Source organism: Vicugna pacos, chromosome 9 (assembly GCF_048564905.1).
Source record: "Vicugna pacos chromosome 9, VicPac4, whole genome shotgun sequence".
Classification (NCBI taxonomy): domain Eukaryota; kingdom Metazoa; phylum Chordata; class Mammalia; order Artiodactyla; family Camelidae; genus Vicugna; species Vicugna pacos.
In genome coordinates, this window is record NC_132995.1 from 6703012 (window position 1) to 6721512 (window position 18501).

The 18501-nt window shown below is 50.6% G+C and overlaps 1 protein-coding gene across 4 annotated transcripts; it reads right to left on the reverse strand.

Moving 5' to 3' along the window:
• Nucleotides 1-830: 830 nt before the first annotated feature.
• NUCB1 (nucleobindin 1) lies at nucleotides 831-18475 on the reverse strand. Of its 4 annotated transcripts, none has more exons than XM_072966683.1 (13): nucleotides 18313-18475; nucleotides 17679-17845; nucleotides 15022-15129; nucleotides 12446-12578; nucleotides 8911-9014; nucleotides 7147-7332; nucleotides 6787-6877; nucleotides 3337-3395; nucleotides 2977-3069; nucleotides 2793-2885; nucleotides 2340-2510; nucleotides 1807-1903; nucleotides 831-1688 (listed from the first exon to the last, which is right to left on the reverse strand). In XM_072966683.1, the coding sequence occupies exons 2-13, from the start codon at nucleotides 17832-17834 to the stop codon at nucleotides 1576-1578; spliced, it is 1404 nt and encodes a 467-aa protein (XP_072822784.1). In that variant the 5' UTR covers nucleotides 17835-17845; nucleotides 18313-18475; the 3' UTR covers nucleotides 831-1575. The 4 variants fall into 4 exon arrangements, with proteins under 4 accessions (XP_072822784.1, XP_015098390.1, XP_006208549.1 ...); XM_015242904.3 differs by having other exon boundaries at nucleotides 18231-18474; XM_006208487.4 differs by having other exon boundaries at nucleotides 17709-17845; nucleotides 18231-18470.
• Between the last annotated feature and the right edge of the window lie 26 nt (nucleotides 18476-18501).

Consider the following 18501-nt stretch of genomic DNA (forward strand, 5'->3'; position numbering starts at 1 on the left):
CATTTTATGCCCATTTTCCGGGTTGCATCACTGAGGCCCAGCACCGAGTTTTCGAAGAGCAGAGAGAGGCTGTGGCTAATGTTTGTGAAGTTCATGGTTGTTGAGGTTCAGCAGGGGAAAGGTGGGGGGTCATAGCATATGTATCTTCCCAGGACCCTTCCTTTGACATTGCAGGGTTTGGGAATATGTATTGGTAATGAGCCTCCCAGAAAATTTTTTTATCACTGGGGCTTCCTTTACACTTCTTCCTCTTTGTGGATGTCAAACTAGTCCTGCCTCATGCCTAGTGATGTGTTGGTAAACAGGCTCTGGCAGGGGGCGGTAGTGGTGGTGGGCCTGTAATTTGAAGCCTCTGCCTATTTCCTTTGTTAGCTGTCAGTATAGACAGGTGTGACATCCAGAGCAATTGCAGCCACTTTGGGACAAGAAACGTGCAGCCCCCACACCTACTACAGCAGAACTGGGAGATAGGAGAAACCGGTTCCCTGAAGGCTTTGGAGTTACCCTACCTTGGGACTTCTAGTTTTGGGTAATAATACACTTTTTTTTTTATAGTACACTTTTTGTTATTGTTTAAGCCTAGGTTTGGGTTTTCTATCTTTGAGGCTTAAGGGATCTTACTGAAGGTGAGTGAGTGAGTGAGTGCGTGCGTGCGTGCGTGCGTGCGTGTGTGTGTAGGCAGCAGATCCATCAGGAGAGGACAAAGATGCCAGGATGGAACCTCTCAGAAATGATGCTTGAACTGAATCTTAAAAAATGAGGACTTTGGCAGGTGAAGTGCATAAGGGATTTCAGAAAGAACAGTATTTACAAAGAAACAGAGGCATGGATTTATTCCAGAAACTGTATTTGGATGGAACCAGAGTACAGAGCAGGACAGGGAGCCATGTGAGATAAGGCCAAAAAGGCAGGCGGGGCCTCCCGCATGAGGCAGAGGGGCTAGAACCAGATCCTGGGAAAGGGGCGAGGGGCCAAGACATTAGGGAGGGGCCCGAAGCTGAAGCAGCTTGAGGCCAGGGGTCAGGGGGAGTTGGGGCTCCTGGTATCAGAGTTGAGCAGCTTTGCTGAGGACTCTTCTAGCCTCTGCACCCAGCCATGGGGAAGACATCTTTGAGGCATTGCTGGCCCCACAAAGGGTAGAGAAAGGTCTCGAGGGACCAGCCAAGCCCCATAAACCAATAGAAGCTGGACCCAAAGCAGCAGGCAGGATTCCAGCAGCTGTGAGGATGTGGGATGCTGAAGTGGTCACAACCTGGGCGGTGAGGCCACACCATCTAGCAAGGCAGGCGTGGAGCAGACCCTCTTGGGATGGAGGGGCTTGCCTAAGTTAGGTTGAGCCAGTGCACACTTGACTGGACACGAGAAGGCAGGTCCCTTGGAAGGGGACAGAAAGAAGGGACCACAGACTGGAAGGCGGCAGATATGGGGGCCTGGGCAGCAATTTGGGAATGCCATCCTGTTCCCCTCCCCGAGGAGGCCATGGGTGATGCCGGGCCCCCAGAGGAGGTTGACTGACACCTCATCCCCCTTCCAGCAGCCTCAATAGGAACCCAGAGTGCTGGCATCCCAGAAGGATCACAGGTTCTGTGAATCCCCTTGGGGCAGCCCTGGGGTCTGTTCAGGAACCTTCTTTTCTGAAGTGTCCACATCCTTCTGGTCACCAGCTGGAGCTGGGACGGGTGCATCATCTGGAAATGGCAGGCGGGGAGGAAATGGTAGAACTTGACATCCCAGTACCGCCTCCCTCAGACCCAGGAGTCCAGGCCCCCAGCTCCCTCCCTGCCCCCTGGGCCCAGAGCCCAGCACCTGTGTTGGGGTGGAACTTGAGCTGTCCTTCAGGGCCGACAGCTGGGTCATTGTGGCTTTGCTGCTGCTGTTTCCTCTGTTCCATTTGCAGAACAGCCTGCAGGGGGTGGGGGAGATCACCAGGCTCAAAGGGATGACCTTGAGTCTCCATGGCAACCCGTTAAGCAGTCATGGACCAGTCCCTTCTCCATGGGCCTCATTTTTTCTCTCTCATTGAGAATTGGGCTTAATATTAGTTAAAGATCCAGTTCTCCCTCCCTTGTCATGGCTTGAGTCACACCTTGGGACATGGAAGCCTTCTTCCCTCCTTGGCCTTTCCCCCTCTCCAGCTTATAACCCCACTGCCCTTATCCAACATGGCAGCCGCAGAGCAGTCAGGGATGGGGGTGTTTGCCCTTCCTCAAGATGGCGGCTGCTACCCAAGAATCTACCTATGATTAACAGAGCAGATGCAGGCCTTCCCGGTCTCTGGACACACAAGGACAAGAGCCACCAGGGCCTCAGAGGATGAACCCACTTCCCTGGCCAGTCACCTGCTGCAGCTCTCGTTTCTGGGCCTCCAGGCGGCCCTGGGAGCGCCCCAGAGCCTCGGTCTCCTGGCTGAGGCGCTGGGCCTTGGCATTGAGCTCTGCCTCCCGGGCAGCTAGCTCCTCCTCAAAACGCCTCAGCTCATCCTCCGTGTAGGCAGGGTGCATCTCCACTGTCTGCCGGGGTGAGGACAGAGGCCATCAGCAGGGTGACTCCAGCCTTGGCCCGCCCACGTTGGAGGGGGTTCAGAGAAGGCTGGGAGGCCTGGGCCATGCGTGGGGATGGGAGAGACCAGAGTCGGAGAGGGGTGGGAGATAAAGACCCAGAGAGGGGGAGACAAAGACTCAGGGGCTGGGAGATCAGAGATCCAGAGAGAAAGTGGCCAGAGACCCAGAAAGAAGGGTTAGGCCTGGGAGAGAGAGATACATTCAGGACCCAGAGTATCCCCGTGTCCTCACCTCCCAGCCCTCCCCCGTGTCCCCAAACTCCTTCCTCTGCGTAGATGCGAGGAACTCCTCCAGGGTCACAAGGCGGTCCTGGTTGGTGTCCACCTGGGGAGCCAGGGAAGGGTAAGCAACAGAGCTGGGTGTCCCTCCCCCACCTCCGCTGACCCCCACCTTCCCCCACTGCCACCCCTCTCACGTTCTTCATCACGTGTTCCCGCATGCGCAGCCGCTCCTCCTCCATCTCCCGCATATCATCCTCTTCGTTCTTTGGGTCATACACCTTCTCCAGCTGAGGGTCAAGCAAGGGGCAGAATGTACTGAGAGGTCCAGGGCAACCTCCTTCCCAGGCTACTCCACCCACCTCCTTACACAGACAACTTCAACTCCCATCAGTCCTGCCACTCCTGGCAGCCTCTTTTTGCCCCAGGGGCTGCTGAGAGTTGTAGTTTTCCCCTGAACTCACATCCAGGGGAACCTGAGGGGACCACTAGGATCACTAAGGGGACACATGACTGATCTGGGCATCCTCTGAGCCCACGGCTTCCAAGATGCTCACCTCCTTGGTGAAGAGGGCCTCCAGCTCCTGCTCATCCAGGACCCCATCGCTGTTGATATCTGGGGAAAAGACAACAGGTGTCTTGGGGGATCGAGGACTCTGGGTGGGTCAGGTTCCTGAGGGACCTGCTGGAGAAGGAATTTGGGGCTGATGCAGGGTCTGTTCTCAGGGGATGGGTAACAGTGGGTTTCTGACAGTAGGATGGTGGCCTTCAGACTTCAGTGCCCCACAGGCCCCTTGCTAGGATAGCCCTTTCCCTACCAGGGTCCCAAGAATGGGGAGCAGATGAAGATCAGGCTCCTGTGGGACCATTCTTGGGCCCAGTGTCATGCAAGATGACTTGATCCCTAGCATGCAGTGACCTGGGCAGAGGATCAGCCCCTCTGCCCAGGATCCAGGAGTGTCAGAGACCCCTGCCTCCCAGAACCAGCCCAGGGTTGACTCTGGTTGCCAGAGGAGCATTTCCCTGCCAGTCTGGCCCACTGTTTCCACCTCCTCTGCTCACTCAGATCAGCTCCCACACTAGTCCTACAGAGATGGCCAGGAACCCCAACCTTGTAAATCCGATGGTTAACTTTTAGCCTTTATTATACTGGACTTCGTGCCTTTGGGTCCCAGAATATTATCCTCTCCTCTCCAGCTGCCCTTTGCTGGCTCTGTCCCCTTCCTGACCTCTACACGTTAGTGCACCCCTCTTCCCTACCAAATATTCAGATCTGTCCAGTATGGAAGCCACTAGCCACATGGGCTATTTAACTTTAAATCGATTAACATTACGCAAGATTGAAATTTCAGTTTTTCAGTCCCACTTGCTACACCTCAAACGTCCAATAGCCCCATGTGGCTGGTGGCTGCCATCTTGGGCAGAAAAGAACATTTTCCATAGATACAAAGAGCGTTTGACTGGCCAAGACTTCCTTCAATGGGTTCCTCCAGTCCCTCCACTTTAATGCTAACTGCAAGCTGCCTCCATACCTGAATATTCAACTGCCTACTCTCCATCTCCATGTAAATGTCTAACAGACATCTCTAATTTGACATGAACAGAGCAGTTCCCAATCTTCTCTGCCAAACCTGCATGCTCTTCCCTCACCATCTTTCAGCCAAATACCTGAGTCACCCTTCACTCTTCCATTCCATTATAATCCTCATCCAGTCCGTCTGCAAGTCCTACCAGCTTGACCTTCAAAATGAATCTAAAATCCAACCACTCTTCCCTACTTCCATGGTCTAGCCACCAGCATCTCATGCCTTTCAACATGGCTCCTGGCTTTGGACCTTGGCCCCTACAGCCTGTTCTCGACACAACACCCAGATGGATTTTGTCAACGACTTATGGCAGATGGTGTCAGTTCCTCTGCTCAAAGTCCTTTTGTGGTGTCCTACCCAAAACAGAATAAAACCCAAATTCCTTATCCCAGCTGTAGAGCTGCTGTAACCTCCCCAAGTCTTTCTTACCATTCTTTCCTTCAAGCATTCTGCTCCAGTGACCTTGGAAACCTATCAAGTTCATTCCTCCCTGTGTGTGCCTGCTGTTCCCCACAGCCTAGACCCTCTTCCCCCAAATATCTGTAAGACTCAACCCCTCAGATCACTGAAGTCTTGGTTCAAATGTCATCTCTCTAGAGCTGTGCTGTTCAATCCAGCAGCCATGAGCCACGTGGGGCAAATGAACTTTAAGAGCAACCAGATACAATGAAAAATTCATTTCTTTTACATTCTGCTAACTGAAGTAAGCCAGTCACAAAAAGACAAATACGTGGCATGAGTCCGCGTATACGAAATAGTTAGAATAGTCGAATTCAGAGAAAGAGAAAAGAGAAGAGAAGTTATCAGGGGCTGGGGGAGGGGTAATGGGGAGATAATGAATACAGAGTTTCAGGTCTGCGAGGTTGAAGAGAGTTGTACAACAGTGTGAGTGTACTTAACACGACTGAAACGTACGCTTAAAAATGGCTGAGACATTAAATTTTATGCTATGTGTATTTTACCACAATTACAAATTTAAAAAAATTTAGCTTATCAAAAAAAATTAGTTCCTTCATTGTAAAACCCATATTTCAAGTGCTTAATAGCCACATGGGGCTGGTGGCTGGGTACTGGGCAGTACAGATGCGGGACATTTCCATCAGCATAGAAAGTTCTGTTGGACAATGCTGGTCTAGCAAAAACCCTTTCCAATCAGGCTCTCTAAAGTCATCACTCTAGGCCCTTAATCCCGCTGCCCTTGTAGCCACAGTACATGTTAACTACCTCAGCATCTATTCTAGAACCTATTTCACTCATTCTAAAATGTAGTTTTGGGGGATGGGTATAGTTCAGTGGTAGAGTGGGTGCTTAGCATGCATGAGGTCCTGGGGTCAATCCCCAGCACCTCCATTAAAAAAAAAAAAATTAAATAAGTAAATAAACCTAATCACCACCCCCAAAACCCCCTCAAAACAAATATTAAGAAATAAACCTAATTACCTCCCTCTCCAAATAAGATGTGCTTCCCCCACCCCGTATTTTATCATTTTATTATTTATTAACTTATTTTCTGGGGTAGGGAGGTAATTAGTTTTTGTTTTTTTTTAATTTTTAGAGCAGGTACTGGGGATTGAACCCAGGACCTCATGCATGCTAAGCATGCACTCTACCACTTAAGCTATACCCCACCCCCTGTATTTTATTATCCATGAAATTAGGGGGCATCTTATCATGATAGTGTGTCACTTCAACGGACAGCTTATGTAACATTCAAGTGTATTTTACACTCCATGGCCACTGAGAGTCACTGAAATACAGAATTATCTGTTTGCCTGATCACTGGCTCTGTAATGGTAGGGGGACTTTGTTTTGTCCACAGCTGTTTCCATGGGGTCTCTGTGAAGCTGGGTCCTTAGAGGTCGCTTAGTAAACATTTGCTGAATGAATGAATCAGGCCCTGCTGAGCTCTGGTGACAGGCTGTAGCTTCTGGGTCAGGGTCCTGGGCACCCTTGAAGGTGTGTGGCAAGCCCAGGCTAGGTTTCCAGACAGGAAGAGAATGAAGGGAAATGTGTCTCTGAACCACCCTGGAGAAGGGGCTTCCTGGGTCCCTGGAGGCCTATTTATCAGGGAGCAGCCTGCCCTGAGTGACAGGGCTCCCAGAGGGAACCAGGGCTTCTAGGCTGCCATGGGAGGGGGGCCTAGGCCTAGCCAAGCCTGGTTTGCCCAGTTAGAGGATACCAGCCAGTCCTTAAAACCCAGAGGTGGAGTGTATGCCAGAAAAAGGCCCAGCCTTCCATAGAAGACCCCAGCCTTAGCAACAGGGAGGGACAGGGCCTTCTAGACCACCAGAGGAGATGGGCTTAGACTCTCTGGCCTGCCTAAGCCCCATGAGATAGGGAGGCCCCTTCTTAGCGTTCAGGCCCCAGAAAGGTCAGAGCCTCAGAGTTAGCCTGGGTCTTGGGACTCCCTCCCCACCTTACCATGCAGTATGAAGAAGGTCTTGGGGTTAAACCTGTTGGGGTCCAATCCATCCAGCTCCTCCCATACCTCCTTCAACTGGGCTTGGCTGCCCTGTGGAAGGGAGATCCAGGGGCTCATAAGCAAGAAGTCTGGGTCCCACAGGATAAAGCTAGAGAACCCTGTACCCTCATCCCTCAAGTGTCATGCCCTTCAAGCAAACTAATAAAACTATAACTCCCAGCAGCCCCTGGGGGTAGCTGGATACCTCAGAAGAGGCTTTTGCCTCAAGGTCTGCTGGGAGTTGTAGTTTTTCAGCTACTTTCTTCCGAAGCTTGGTGAGTTGGACATAGTGGGAGGTGGGCATGAATGGGGGTCCTTACAGGCACGTTGACTTTGGGGTGTTCTCGGTGCCGGCGCTGTTGCTCTTCCAGCTTCCTCTCTGCCTCCTTTCGCTGCTCCTCTCCCAGTGACTCTAGATAACGGCGTCTCTCATGTTCCTTGAGCATCTCGTAGCGTTTAAACTCTTCGTGATGGGCTGCATCGTACTGGGCAAGGTCCCGGGTGGCCTGGGGAAAGGCACACGGTCACTCTTGTCTCACCTCTATGCCCAGCCCCTAATTCCAACCTCCAAATGCCAGGCCTTTGGCTCTGAATCTGGCCCAACTTCCACCTGTGCTGGGTCTCATGTCCTGATGTCACTTTTTGCCCCATCACACATAACCTTCTCCCTCTGCTCAAAAAAGATTAGGATGGTTACACAATGACAACTTTAACTCACCTCTTTCAAGTCCTCCACCATCTCAAAATCATGGAGGAATAAATAATAAACAGCACACAAGGTGGACTTAATACAGAAAGCAGTACAGCTAAGTACAGTAAAGAACATGAGGCCTCTAACTATTCTGCCCAGCGTTCAAATCCAGGCCTTGTCGTGTAAACAAATCCCACTAGCTGTGTGACCCTAGGCAAGTTACTTAGTCTCTCTGTGCCTCAGTTTCCATCTCTGGAAAATGGAGATAATAATACTATACTGGGTTGTACAGAGTCCCCCCAGAATTCACGTGCACCTGAACCTCAGATTGTGATTTTCCTTGGAAGTAGGACCTTTGCAGCTGTAATTAGCTAAGATGAGGACCTACTAGATTAGGGCGGGCCCCAATTTTAATGACTGGTATCTTTATAAAAGGCTACAGAGAAGATGCAGAGGGACACAGGGAGAATACCAAGTGATGATGGAAGCAGAGACTGGAGTGATGCATCTACAAGCCAAGGAATGCTGCCAGCCACTAGAAGCTGGAAGAGGCAAGAAGCAGATGCCTCTAGGGAAACCCTGGTTTTGGCCTGGTGATACCAGTTGTGGATTTCTGGCCTCCAGAAGGGTGAGAGAATACCTTTCTGTTGTTTTAAGCCACTGAGTCTGTGGTAGTTTGTTACAGCAACTGCATGGAACTAATACACCCAGGAAGACCCTTCTTGACTTGTAACCTACACTGCAAGGCAACACATTCGTGTTGTTTAAAGCTACGAAGTCTGTGCTTATTTGTTATACAGCAACAACAGAAAACCAATACAGCTGTTGTATGGGGAACAGATGGAACAGCAGGGGTTCTCAACCTGGGGCAACTTCCGCCCCCAGGGGACAGCTGTCGACATCTGAAGACAGCGCTGGTTGTCGCAACTGGGGGAGTCTACTGGCATCCGGTGGGTAGAGGCCAGGGATGCTGTTAAACATCACACAGCACAAACAGCCCCCACAACCAAGAAGCCCAGCTCTCAACATGATGGTTAAGACCAGGAGAATGACAGTGGGGCTGGGAGAAAGTGGACAGTTTCTGGAGTGTTCTGGAAATAAGCAGCAAAAACATCCCACAGGGATCAAGGTCCAGGCCAGGCAAGGATTAAATCAAATGGCTGCTATTATCTTCATGGCCACCAGATGGAGCTCCAGCAGGACAGAAAAGAGCAGGCTGAGGCTCAGGCCTCAGACTCTGGGGAGGGTTTTTAGAAAATACTGGCCCTCTGCAGCCACTGGCCGCGGAGAACACTGGGCAGGGGTAGGTGGGCTCATGCCTCAGGCTCTTATCTCTTCTCCCCCTCTCCAAAGCTCCCCCCAGTCCTCTGCCTCTAGGTCCCCATCACACTACCGTCTGGATGAGCAGCTCCAGGTCCCGGGCCTCGAATGTGTGCTGATTCTGAGGGTCCAGATGTTCAAACTGCTTCAGGAGGCTCAGGTGATCCAACTGTACATCTAGATGAGAGAGAAGATGGGGAGAAAAAAAATGAAGAACTCATGCAACATTCTTTCTTTCAAAATCCCTATCCTGGGCCGGATATGCTCTAAAGGAGGTCACAGAGGGCACTGGGGAGGCCCAGAGAATGGCTTGAATGAGCCTGGGGCAATCAGGAAGGGCTTCTTGGAGGAGGCAATACCACAACTGAGTCTGATGCTTAAAATAATAATGACCATGATAATAACCAACATATATCAATCACTTACTAAATGCCAGGCCCTGATCTAAACACATTAAACATGTTAAGGCATTTACTTTTCACAGAAATCTTAAACATAGGTTCTGTGATTACCCCATTTCATGGAAGCGAAAACTGAGGCCCAGAGAGAAGTGACACGTCCAGGTCACCATCTGGGAAGTGGCAGGGTGAGGATTAGCGCAGTCACTGGGCTCCAGAGCATGTGACCCTCAACCTCTGTTCTGGGTTGAATCTCATGCCCTGACATTCACGTGGGGGTTGAAGTCCTAACCCCCAGTACCTCAGAATGTGATGTTATTTGGAGAGAGTTTTCACAGAAGTGATCAAGTTAAAATGAGGTCATTAGGGTGGGTCCTAATCCAATATGATGGGTGTCCTTATAAAAAGGGGAAATTTGGACACAGAGACATGCACTGAGGGAAGATGATGTGAACAGACATGGGGGGAAGATGGCCATCTGCTCATCAGAGACCCAGAACAGAGCCTCCCTCACAGTCCTCAGAAGGAACCAACCCTGGCAACACCTTGATTTTGGACTCCTGGCCTCCAGAGCTGGGAGCCAACCAACGTCTGTTATTTAAGCCACCTGGTGTGTGGTACTCCGTAAGAGCCCTAAAAAGGCTAAGGCCAGAGGGGCAGGCGACAGGGCACACATGAGAAGGGAGGAGCTGGGACGGGTGTAGCAATAAGGGTGGACTTAATCCTGAGGGCACTGGGGAGCCATAATGGGTATTTTTTTTATTTTTTGATTTTTTTGGGGGGAAGGGTAGCTAGGTTTTATTTAGTTAGTTAGTTAATGGTGGTCCTGGGGCTGAACCCAGGACCTCATGCAGGCTAAACCTGCACTCTTCCACTGAGCTATACCCTCCCCCCTCATAGTGGATTCTGAGCAGAGGGACAGGACTTGAACTGGGTGCTGTGATAGGTTGCATGCAGCTTCCCCTCTCCCCCTGACATCCACATCCAGATCCCTGGAATCTGTGAATATGCGACTTCACGGGGCAAAAGGGAATTTGCAGCTGTGATTATATGAAGGATCTTGAGATGGGGAGATGATCCTGGATTATCTGGGGGAGAGGGGTTAAATGTAATCCTTCTAAGAGGGAGGCAGCAGGAGACCTGACTCCAGTAGGAGGCAAGGTGATGACCAAAGGAAAACGCTATGCTGCTGGCTTTGAAGAGGCTCTCAGCCATGAAATGCAGCTCTCAAAGCTGGAAAAGTTAAGGACACAGATTCCCTGCCCCTCAGCCTCCAGAATCAATGAAGCCCAGTTGACACCTTGATTTCTGCCCAGTGAAACTGATTTCTGATTTCTGATCTCTGAACTGTTAAGAGAATGAATACTTGTTGTTTTAAGCCACTGTTTGGTGAGTTGTTCTATCGGCCACAGGAAACCAACCGAGGTGTTTAGGGATTTGCTAACACTGGCTGCTCTCTGGGAAATAGAAAACACTGGGGAAAGCAGGGGTGGTGGCAGGGAGCCCAGGGAGGAGGCAACGGCTCTGATCCAAGTGGGACCTAAGTGGCAGCAATAGCCATGGACGGAAGTGGTCAGAATCTAGAGATATTCTGAGTTGTCCAAGGGACAAAAGTGGAAGTACACAGCTTAGCACATGGAACATAATAAGCAGTCAATTGACAGGAGAGATTTTTCTCATTCGTGACAAGGGAACACTTAATTCACTAGAGATCAAGTCAGAATCTGAAACTGTAGTAATTAAAACAGCAGGACAGAGAAGGCGTGGATGCTTATGTCGAAGGAAACCATGCCTATCTGGTCACCTTAGAGCCCCAGCATTCAGCTCAGTGCCTGGCACAAAGCAGAACGCAAGTCATATTGGGTCAATGGATAAAAGACATCAGATAGGAAGGAAAACAAAGCTCAGCTCTCTGACCCTCAACACCATCTACTCAGGGTCCCCATCTGTAACATGAGCCTCACGAGGTATCAGGAAATGAAGGGAGAGGCAGAAGGCAAATCTCAAGAAAGTGGGCTCATTCTTACACTTAGTGATGGGCCAAAACTTGCCCCACAGTACCAGAATACCCCACAAAGCTACCATAAGTGAAACAGCCTGGTCCATTACAGACAATGGGTGCAAATAACCCATGTCCATCAATGGATGAATGGACAAACCAAATGTGGTAGAGCCAGACAAGGGAATATTACTTGGTCCTGAAAAGGAATAAAATAGTGATATAAGCAACAGGATTACATTAGAAGAAGCCAGACACAAAAGGTTACATATCATATGATTCCATTTGTACTAAATGTCCACAACAGGCAAATCTAGAGACAGAAAGTAGGTTCCCAGGGGTAGGGGGAATAGTGGGGTAGAAGCTACAGGGTCCAGTGATTCTTTTGGGGATGATAAAAATGCTCTAAAATTGACTTTGATAATGGTTGCACATACCTGTGAACATACTAAAAAACCACTGAACTGTACACTCTAAATGGGTAAATTGTTTAGTATACGAATCTTATCTCAATAAAGTTATTTAAAAGAAAGAGCATGGTCAGACACAGATTATAACAAACTATATCTCTAGGAATGTTAGAAATAGGATGGGATCTTGGAATGTGAATCCACTCAAACCTCTCTCTTCCAGGCACTTTTTTTTTTCTTTTTCTCTTTTAGCCAAAAAATTAGACTATAAATTTCAGCTTTACATATAAATGCCAGGAAATTAGAATCATTTCAGTGAGGGAGAGAGAGAATAAGCCAAGGAAAAATATAGTGTAACCTGTTGAACTTCCTGACTCTGATCACTGTACTATAGTTTTGTAGAACATTGTCATTCTGAGGAAAATCACGCCGAAATACTTAGGCATAAAGGAATACGGTGTCTGCAAGGAACTCACAAATGTCAAGGGCAGTTAAATGGTGCAAATGTTAACAACTGTAGAATCAGGGTGTTGGGGGGAGTTTTTGGTAGCATTCTTGCAACTTTTCTGTAAGTTTGAAGTTACATCAAAATTTTAAATGACCCTGATTTGTTAAAATAAAAATTAAAAAACTGAAACAAACAAACAAAAAAACCAAGCAACTAACAACAGACTAATGTTAATAGTAGATTGTGCTAGGAAGAAAACTTGATCAGTCTTCCACGCAGATTTTACGGGGGTGGAGAGAATGAGCCCACCCCGCCCACCCGCTGGCCACGCCCACCCACCGGCCTCTGCTTACTGGGCTCCTGCTCCGCATCCATCTTGGCCTTAAGCAGCATCCGCAGCCTCGACACCTCCTGCCGCTTGAGCTCGTCCAGCTTGGTGCGGACATGGTGGCTGACAAAGTCCAGCTCCCGGCTCAGCTTCCCGCTCTGCCCAGAGAAGGAGGGACACTGGTCAGGCTGCCCTCTCTGGAACCTTCTACAAGCTTTCTCATGCCTCACTCTGGGGCTCCCCAGAGCCCCTGAGACAAGATTCCAACTCCTCAGCCTGGCATTCAAGGCCCTTCTCATCTCCTGTCACTCATCAAATCACACTTTTGGCTCCAGCAATACTTACGTGGGTGTGGGGCCCCATGATCACAGCTCTTTCCCACCTCCCGGCCTTTGCACATGCTGGTCCCTCTGCCTGGGATTCTCTCTTGCCAATGCTTTTCAGGCGTAACCAAATCATCCTGACTGTCCTTCAAAACTCTAAGCAGGTGGCATCTCCTTTGGGAAGAATCCTCTGACAAACCCCTTGGCCCCACTACACACAAACACATATACACACACACAAACTGAGTCAAGTGCCTTCTCTGAGCAACCTGTATCATTGCTTTGGCTTATGTCTGTTTTTCAGTCAGAGCTGACCTCATTCCTTTCCTGCTCACAGCTCCCCATGGCTCCCCAATATCAGCAGGACAGAATCCCTGGGCCAAGCACTCAAGACCCTGCAGGAGCTTCCATCTGCCCATGCCCAACCCCGACCCTGCCCATGCCCCATCCCCCTTGTCTTTAAGTCAGTTTTAAGGCGCTGCCAGCCACCAGCTGAAGGCACCAGAATGCTTCATCAGCACACATGGTTCCTACTGTCTGAAATGTCATCCTTTCCCCCTCCCACACATACACATTTCAACTTCTATACCAGACACTCCCACTCAGAATTTCAAACCTCACTCGGAGTATCCTTCTCCTCACTTGTCAGACAGACTGGGTCCCTCTTGGGGCTTCCCCAGCACCCCCACTACCTCCGTTATTGTTCAGAGTGCTTTCTGAGCTACTCCTGACTCAGATCTGGTCTCTCCAGCCTGTGAAGGGGTGGCCTTTGCAGAGGCAGCAGGACAAGGGACCCCAGTGCCAGTCATATTAACCTCAACTAGTCAAACAGCTACTATGAGCCAAGTTCTGCGCTGAACTCACTGAGTCTGTCCTCTAATCCTGCCCTCCACCCCATTTTACAGATGAGCAAACGGAGGCCCAGGAGGAGAAGCTGCTGGCCTATAGTCCCTCAGACAGTGAGGATGGGCAGCCAGTTTCCAGCCTGGTGACCAAGGCAGTGTCATGGCTCCCCAGAGTGGGAGTTTTTGGTTCAAATCCCAGCCCTGGCACCACTGCACTGCGTGACCCCAGCACACCTCTTCCCTGCCAAACCCTTGAAGTGGGGATTATCGCTGATTCGCACAACCCCCCCCCCCACCCCTCTCAACAGAGAAATTGCTGCACGAGCCTCCTGGTTTCTTGAGAAGGAAACCAAGGCTCAGAGGGGTGTGGCCACTTGCCCAGGAGAGCATGAGACTGGAATGCAGCACCATCCCACTGCAGAACCTGCCTGTCTATATGGCCACTCTGTTTCTGATGTCGCTTCCCAGCTGTATGACCTTGGGCAAGCCAGATGGCCTCTAGGATCTCTGTTTCCCTGGCTGGGCAGTGGGACAGTCTGGGCTCAGCAGTCTCTAGGTCTGCCGTCCACTGTCCGGGGCCAGGGAGATGGGGACAGACAAGAGCCCCAGGAAGGCTGGGAGGTCTTGGGGGGAGCAGAGCTGCCTCCCCATCAGTCCCAAGTCTTGGGGACGTCCCTGGGCCGAAGTGTTTGGAGAACTCAGGGTGGATTCCCTAGGTGGGACATTCCAACCTGCACCCAAATGGGGAGGGGGCTCAGGGTGGGATGGAGGAGTAGGGGCAGACAGCCCTCTCTCCTCACAGAGGGTGACACCATCCTTTCTGAGGGATGCTGCCCGGCAGAATGGCAGGGGGTATGATCTCCGGGCGCAACCAGCTCAAGGGGCCTACAAGAAGGACAGACACTGCTATCAGCATCTGCCTCTGTAAAATGGGGAGAATCATGGCTCCTTTGGGGGCCTAATGTGAGTGTTAGGGGTGACATGAGTGATGACAGCATCTCCCCTATTTTGAATTCTTCCTGGGTAGAGAGTGCCCAGTACCCCCGGACCCAGCCCTCACTCGGTGCTTACTGAGGATGACCACTGCGCATATCGAAGCCTTTTACACATCTTATCTCGGAGAGTCCTGTGAGGCAGGTTCTATTATTACCCTATTTCACAGATGGAGAAACTGAGGCACGGTGAGGGGCGGTCACCCAGCTGGTAAATGGTAGAACTGAGACTGGGAACCTGTGTCATGTGTAGCCACACTGAACCATACATCTGGTCTTTCCCAGATCCCTTCCCAGCTGTGTGACCCGGAGAAGCGAATCCCCCCTCCAAGGCTCAGTTTTGTGATAGCTGGAAGATTTCCCTTTAGGGAACTCAGTCCTTTCCTGAGCTCTGCCCTCTGAATGCGCATCCCCTCCCATCGCGCTGGCACACAGCCGCACCTTGATGTCCTCGGCGTTGGCAGCCTGCAGCTTTTCCCGGAAGTGCCCGTCCGTCTCCAGCACGTTGATGACCTCTTGGAGGTACCGGTGATAGTACAGGCCTGTATCCTGAGGCGACAAGGATGAATATAGTAGCCCCAACCCTTTCTGGGTCTCCCCGGCAGGTAGGATCCAGGTTCTGCTTCCCTGGACACCTGCTGAGGGACCCAGAGACCACCCACCCCTTCCCTCAGCAGGAGGCCTACTCTGTGGGACAAAGACTCTGGAGCCAGCAGACCCCAGCTGTTCTGTAACCCTCGTAAACTGCCTGATCCTCTGGCCCACAGTTCTCACCTCTTCCCAGGTCTGTCTGTACTGAAGATGAAATGGAATTCACATGGGTAAACACCCAGTCCAATGCTGCCCACAGAGGGAACACACTGGTATTTGTTTGCAAGAAATGACATATACATCCATTCGTTCATTCACTCAAATAGCATTCACTGAGCTCCTACCATGTAGCAGGCACGGTTCCAGGGTACACAGCCAAGTGAACAAGATAGAAATTCCTGGACTCCTGGTCGTAGCCCTGCCATGCGTAGATGGCTGGCCTTTTCCTCTTCTGTTTGTAAAATAGGCAATAAATTCCCTACCTCGCAGAGCTGCGGTGAAAATTGAATGAGATAAAAAGCCTGGCACTATGATAAGGCTGTGGAAGATAGTCCCCATCTGCTACTGCTATCATTAGATATGTTGTGGAACACATCATAGGTAACAAATGATAACAGATCACCAGCCATGCCGCTGTGGGTATACCAACTTCCCACTGCTGCTGTGACAGAGTACCACAAGCTAAGTGGCTTAGAGCAACAAAAATTTATTCTCTTAGGAGGTCAGAAGTCCAAAATGTGTCAGCCGGGCTGAGATTATTCGGGAGACTCTAGGGGAGAATCTGTTTCCTCACCTTTCTGGCTTCTAGAGGCTGCCTGCCTTCCCTGGCTCATGCCCTGCATCACTCTGACCTCTGCTTATGTCATCACATCGCCTCTGACGCCAACCTTCTGGCTTCCCTCTTATAGGGAACACTTGTGGTTACCCTGGGCCCACCTGGATAATACAGGCTAATCTCTCCACCTGAAGATCTTAACTCAATCACACCTGCAAACACTGCTTTGCCACGTAAGGTGATATACTCACAGTTTCTGGGGATGAGGGCATGGACATTTTGGGGGGCCATTATTCCAAACACAATGGCTGAAATCCTAAATCTGCCAGTTACTGGCTATATGACCTTGTTAAGGACTGCTGGGATGCCTAGCTAAATTTAAATTTCAGATAAAACAACAAATAACTTTCAGTATAAGTATATTGTGTGGAGTGCACTTATACTAATAATTTTTCTTTGTTTATCTGAAATTCAAGTTTAACTGGGTGTCCTGTGTCTTTATTGGCCCAGTCTGGTAATCTTAGTCCCTGGGCAAGTTATTTAACCTCTCTGTGCCTCAGCTTCCTCACCTGTAAAGTAAGGGTAATGAGTACCCACCTCATAGGGGCTGTTGTGAGGATCAGAGGAGTTAATATCTTTAAATGTTTAACTCGCTACTTAGTGGGAGCTGTCAATGTTGTCATGATTGCTATGATTGATGTTTATAACCCTGTGTGATTTTTATTAGCCCCAGGATAAAGAAATTCTCCACCATGGCCCACAAGGCCCAGTGTGATCTGCCCTGTCCCCTCTCTGACCTCAGCTCCCCGTCACTTGCCTCACTGGCATCCTTCAAGTCCCTCTACCACTCTGCTTTCTCCTACCAGACAGCCTTTGCCTGGGCTGTTCCTTCCATCTGGAACATTCCTTCCCACACTTTGGATCTCAGCTTAAGTGACCCTTCCTTCCTCCCTGACCATGTCCCCTGATGTCTGTTCTCAGAGAGCCTTGCTGTTTGTCTTCCCAGTGAATCAGGCATGGGGCTTGTTCCAGCACTGTCCCTGGCTCGTAGAAGATGCTCAAGAAATGTGTGGAAAGAATGAAAGGAAAGGGGACTCAAGCAGCCCTTCTGTGACTGCAAAGATTTCATGGAACAGAGGCTTAACTTGCTAGGTGGGGACCTACCACACATGGAAAGATCTGTTCCACAGATAGTGAAGTGCTCATCCCTACTGGGAGCTGCAGGATTCTGGCCATAAATCAGGGTATTGGCCTTGAGGATCTTTAAAGTTCCAAATTCCCTAAAACTAAAGGTTTCATAGGGTTCCATAAACGCTCGTTGGAATAAGCAGTTTACATGTCCCAGTCATAATTTAAACTACAACTCCCATGAACTCCATGATGCGAGGCCACCCCAGTTAGCTAACACCACCTGCTCAAGGTGCTACTGGGAAATGTAGTTCTTTTTTTTCCTAGATTCCTTCTTAAGGGGAGGGCGTCGTAAAAGAGCAGAGAGGTTTAGATGGGGATGTGATGCAGACTTTTTTTTTAATCTAAAATCTGATCTGGCTTCCCATACCTCAAAGTCAGGGGCTTAGAAATCTGACCCCCTCCCCCACACCCCAAGTTTTTCACCACCTCAAAGCCCTGGGATAGCAAAGAATGGCAGGCAAACTACAAGCCGCATTCGAGGGTTGGAGTAGCCACCCAGGGGCCACCGAGGACGCAGGAATTGTAGTACCACTGCAAACACCTGGCTGGCGAGCAGGGCAGGGCCACTCACGGGGCTCTCGGTCGCGGGATTCTCCTTCTGGGTAGCCCCCCGCTCCAGAGGCACGGCCAGAATAACGCGCAGCAACAGCAGAGGTGGCAGGATGAGGAGGGCGGCCCGGGGCCCAGAGGGCGGCATGGCGGCGTGGTCTGTGGGAGGCAGAGAAGTGGAATATGTCTGTCCCAAGCCTCCTCCTCCCCTGGACTCTGGAGTCTGGACCCTCCCCACCCTGCCCTTTTCCAAGAGTCAAGACTCAAAGCGTTTCGTTTCCCGGGACCCAGGATACAGTGCCTCTGACCTTTCCTGCCTCAGACCCAGGAATCCTGGTTTCCAGCACCTGCTTCGCTTAGACTCAGGAATTCGGGATTTCGACCCTCTCTTTCCCCAGACCCAAAGGTCCAGGGCACCAACCTCCTTTTTTCTCAGGATCTAGAGGTACTGGTGTCTTCCTCCGAGACTCAGTTTTCCAGCCCTCTGGTCCCCTGCCTCCCTTCTTCCCGGAACCCAACGGCCTGGGTCCCTCCAGCCCCTCACCTCTCCTTCACCGCAAAGGGCGTTTTCCTGAGCTAGGACCTCCGCTGCGTTCTCGGTGATTTCCCCCCTAAGCCACGCCCACCTTCCAGCAGAGGACCCGCCTTCAGCAGCCAGATTGGTCCACGCTGGCTCCAAGTCCCTCCGGCCTCTGCCTAGCGGCCCCGCCCCTCATCGAAGTCGCTGGCCTTTTCTCGAAAGCCACTTTCTTGGAAGGCCTATCTTGTGACGCCACATTTCCTGCTTTTTAGGCGAAAGGAGAAAAGGGGCTTTC

What these genes read in the sequence shown, in the direction of transcription:
- NUCB1 (XM_072966683.1), bottom strand. Translation starts at nt 17,834, where the DNA reads ATGCCGCCCTCTGGGCCCCGGGCCGCCCTCCTCATCCTGCCACCTCTG. An exon ending in GGATGCGGAGCAGGAGCCCA is followed by an intron (nt 9,015 to 12,445) that starts GTAAGCAGAGGC and finishes TCTCTCATCTAG; the next exon opens with ATGTACAGTTGGATCACCTG. An exon ending in AGGCCCTCTTCACCAAGGAG is followed by an intron (nt 3,070 to 3,336) that starts GTGAGCATCTTG and finishes CTTGACCCTCAG; the next exon opens with CTGGAGAAGGTGTATGACCC.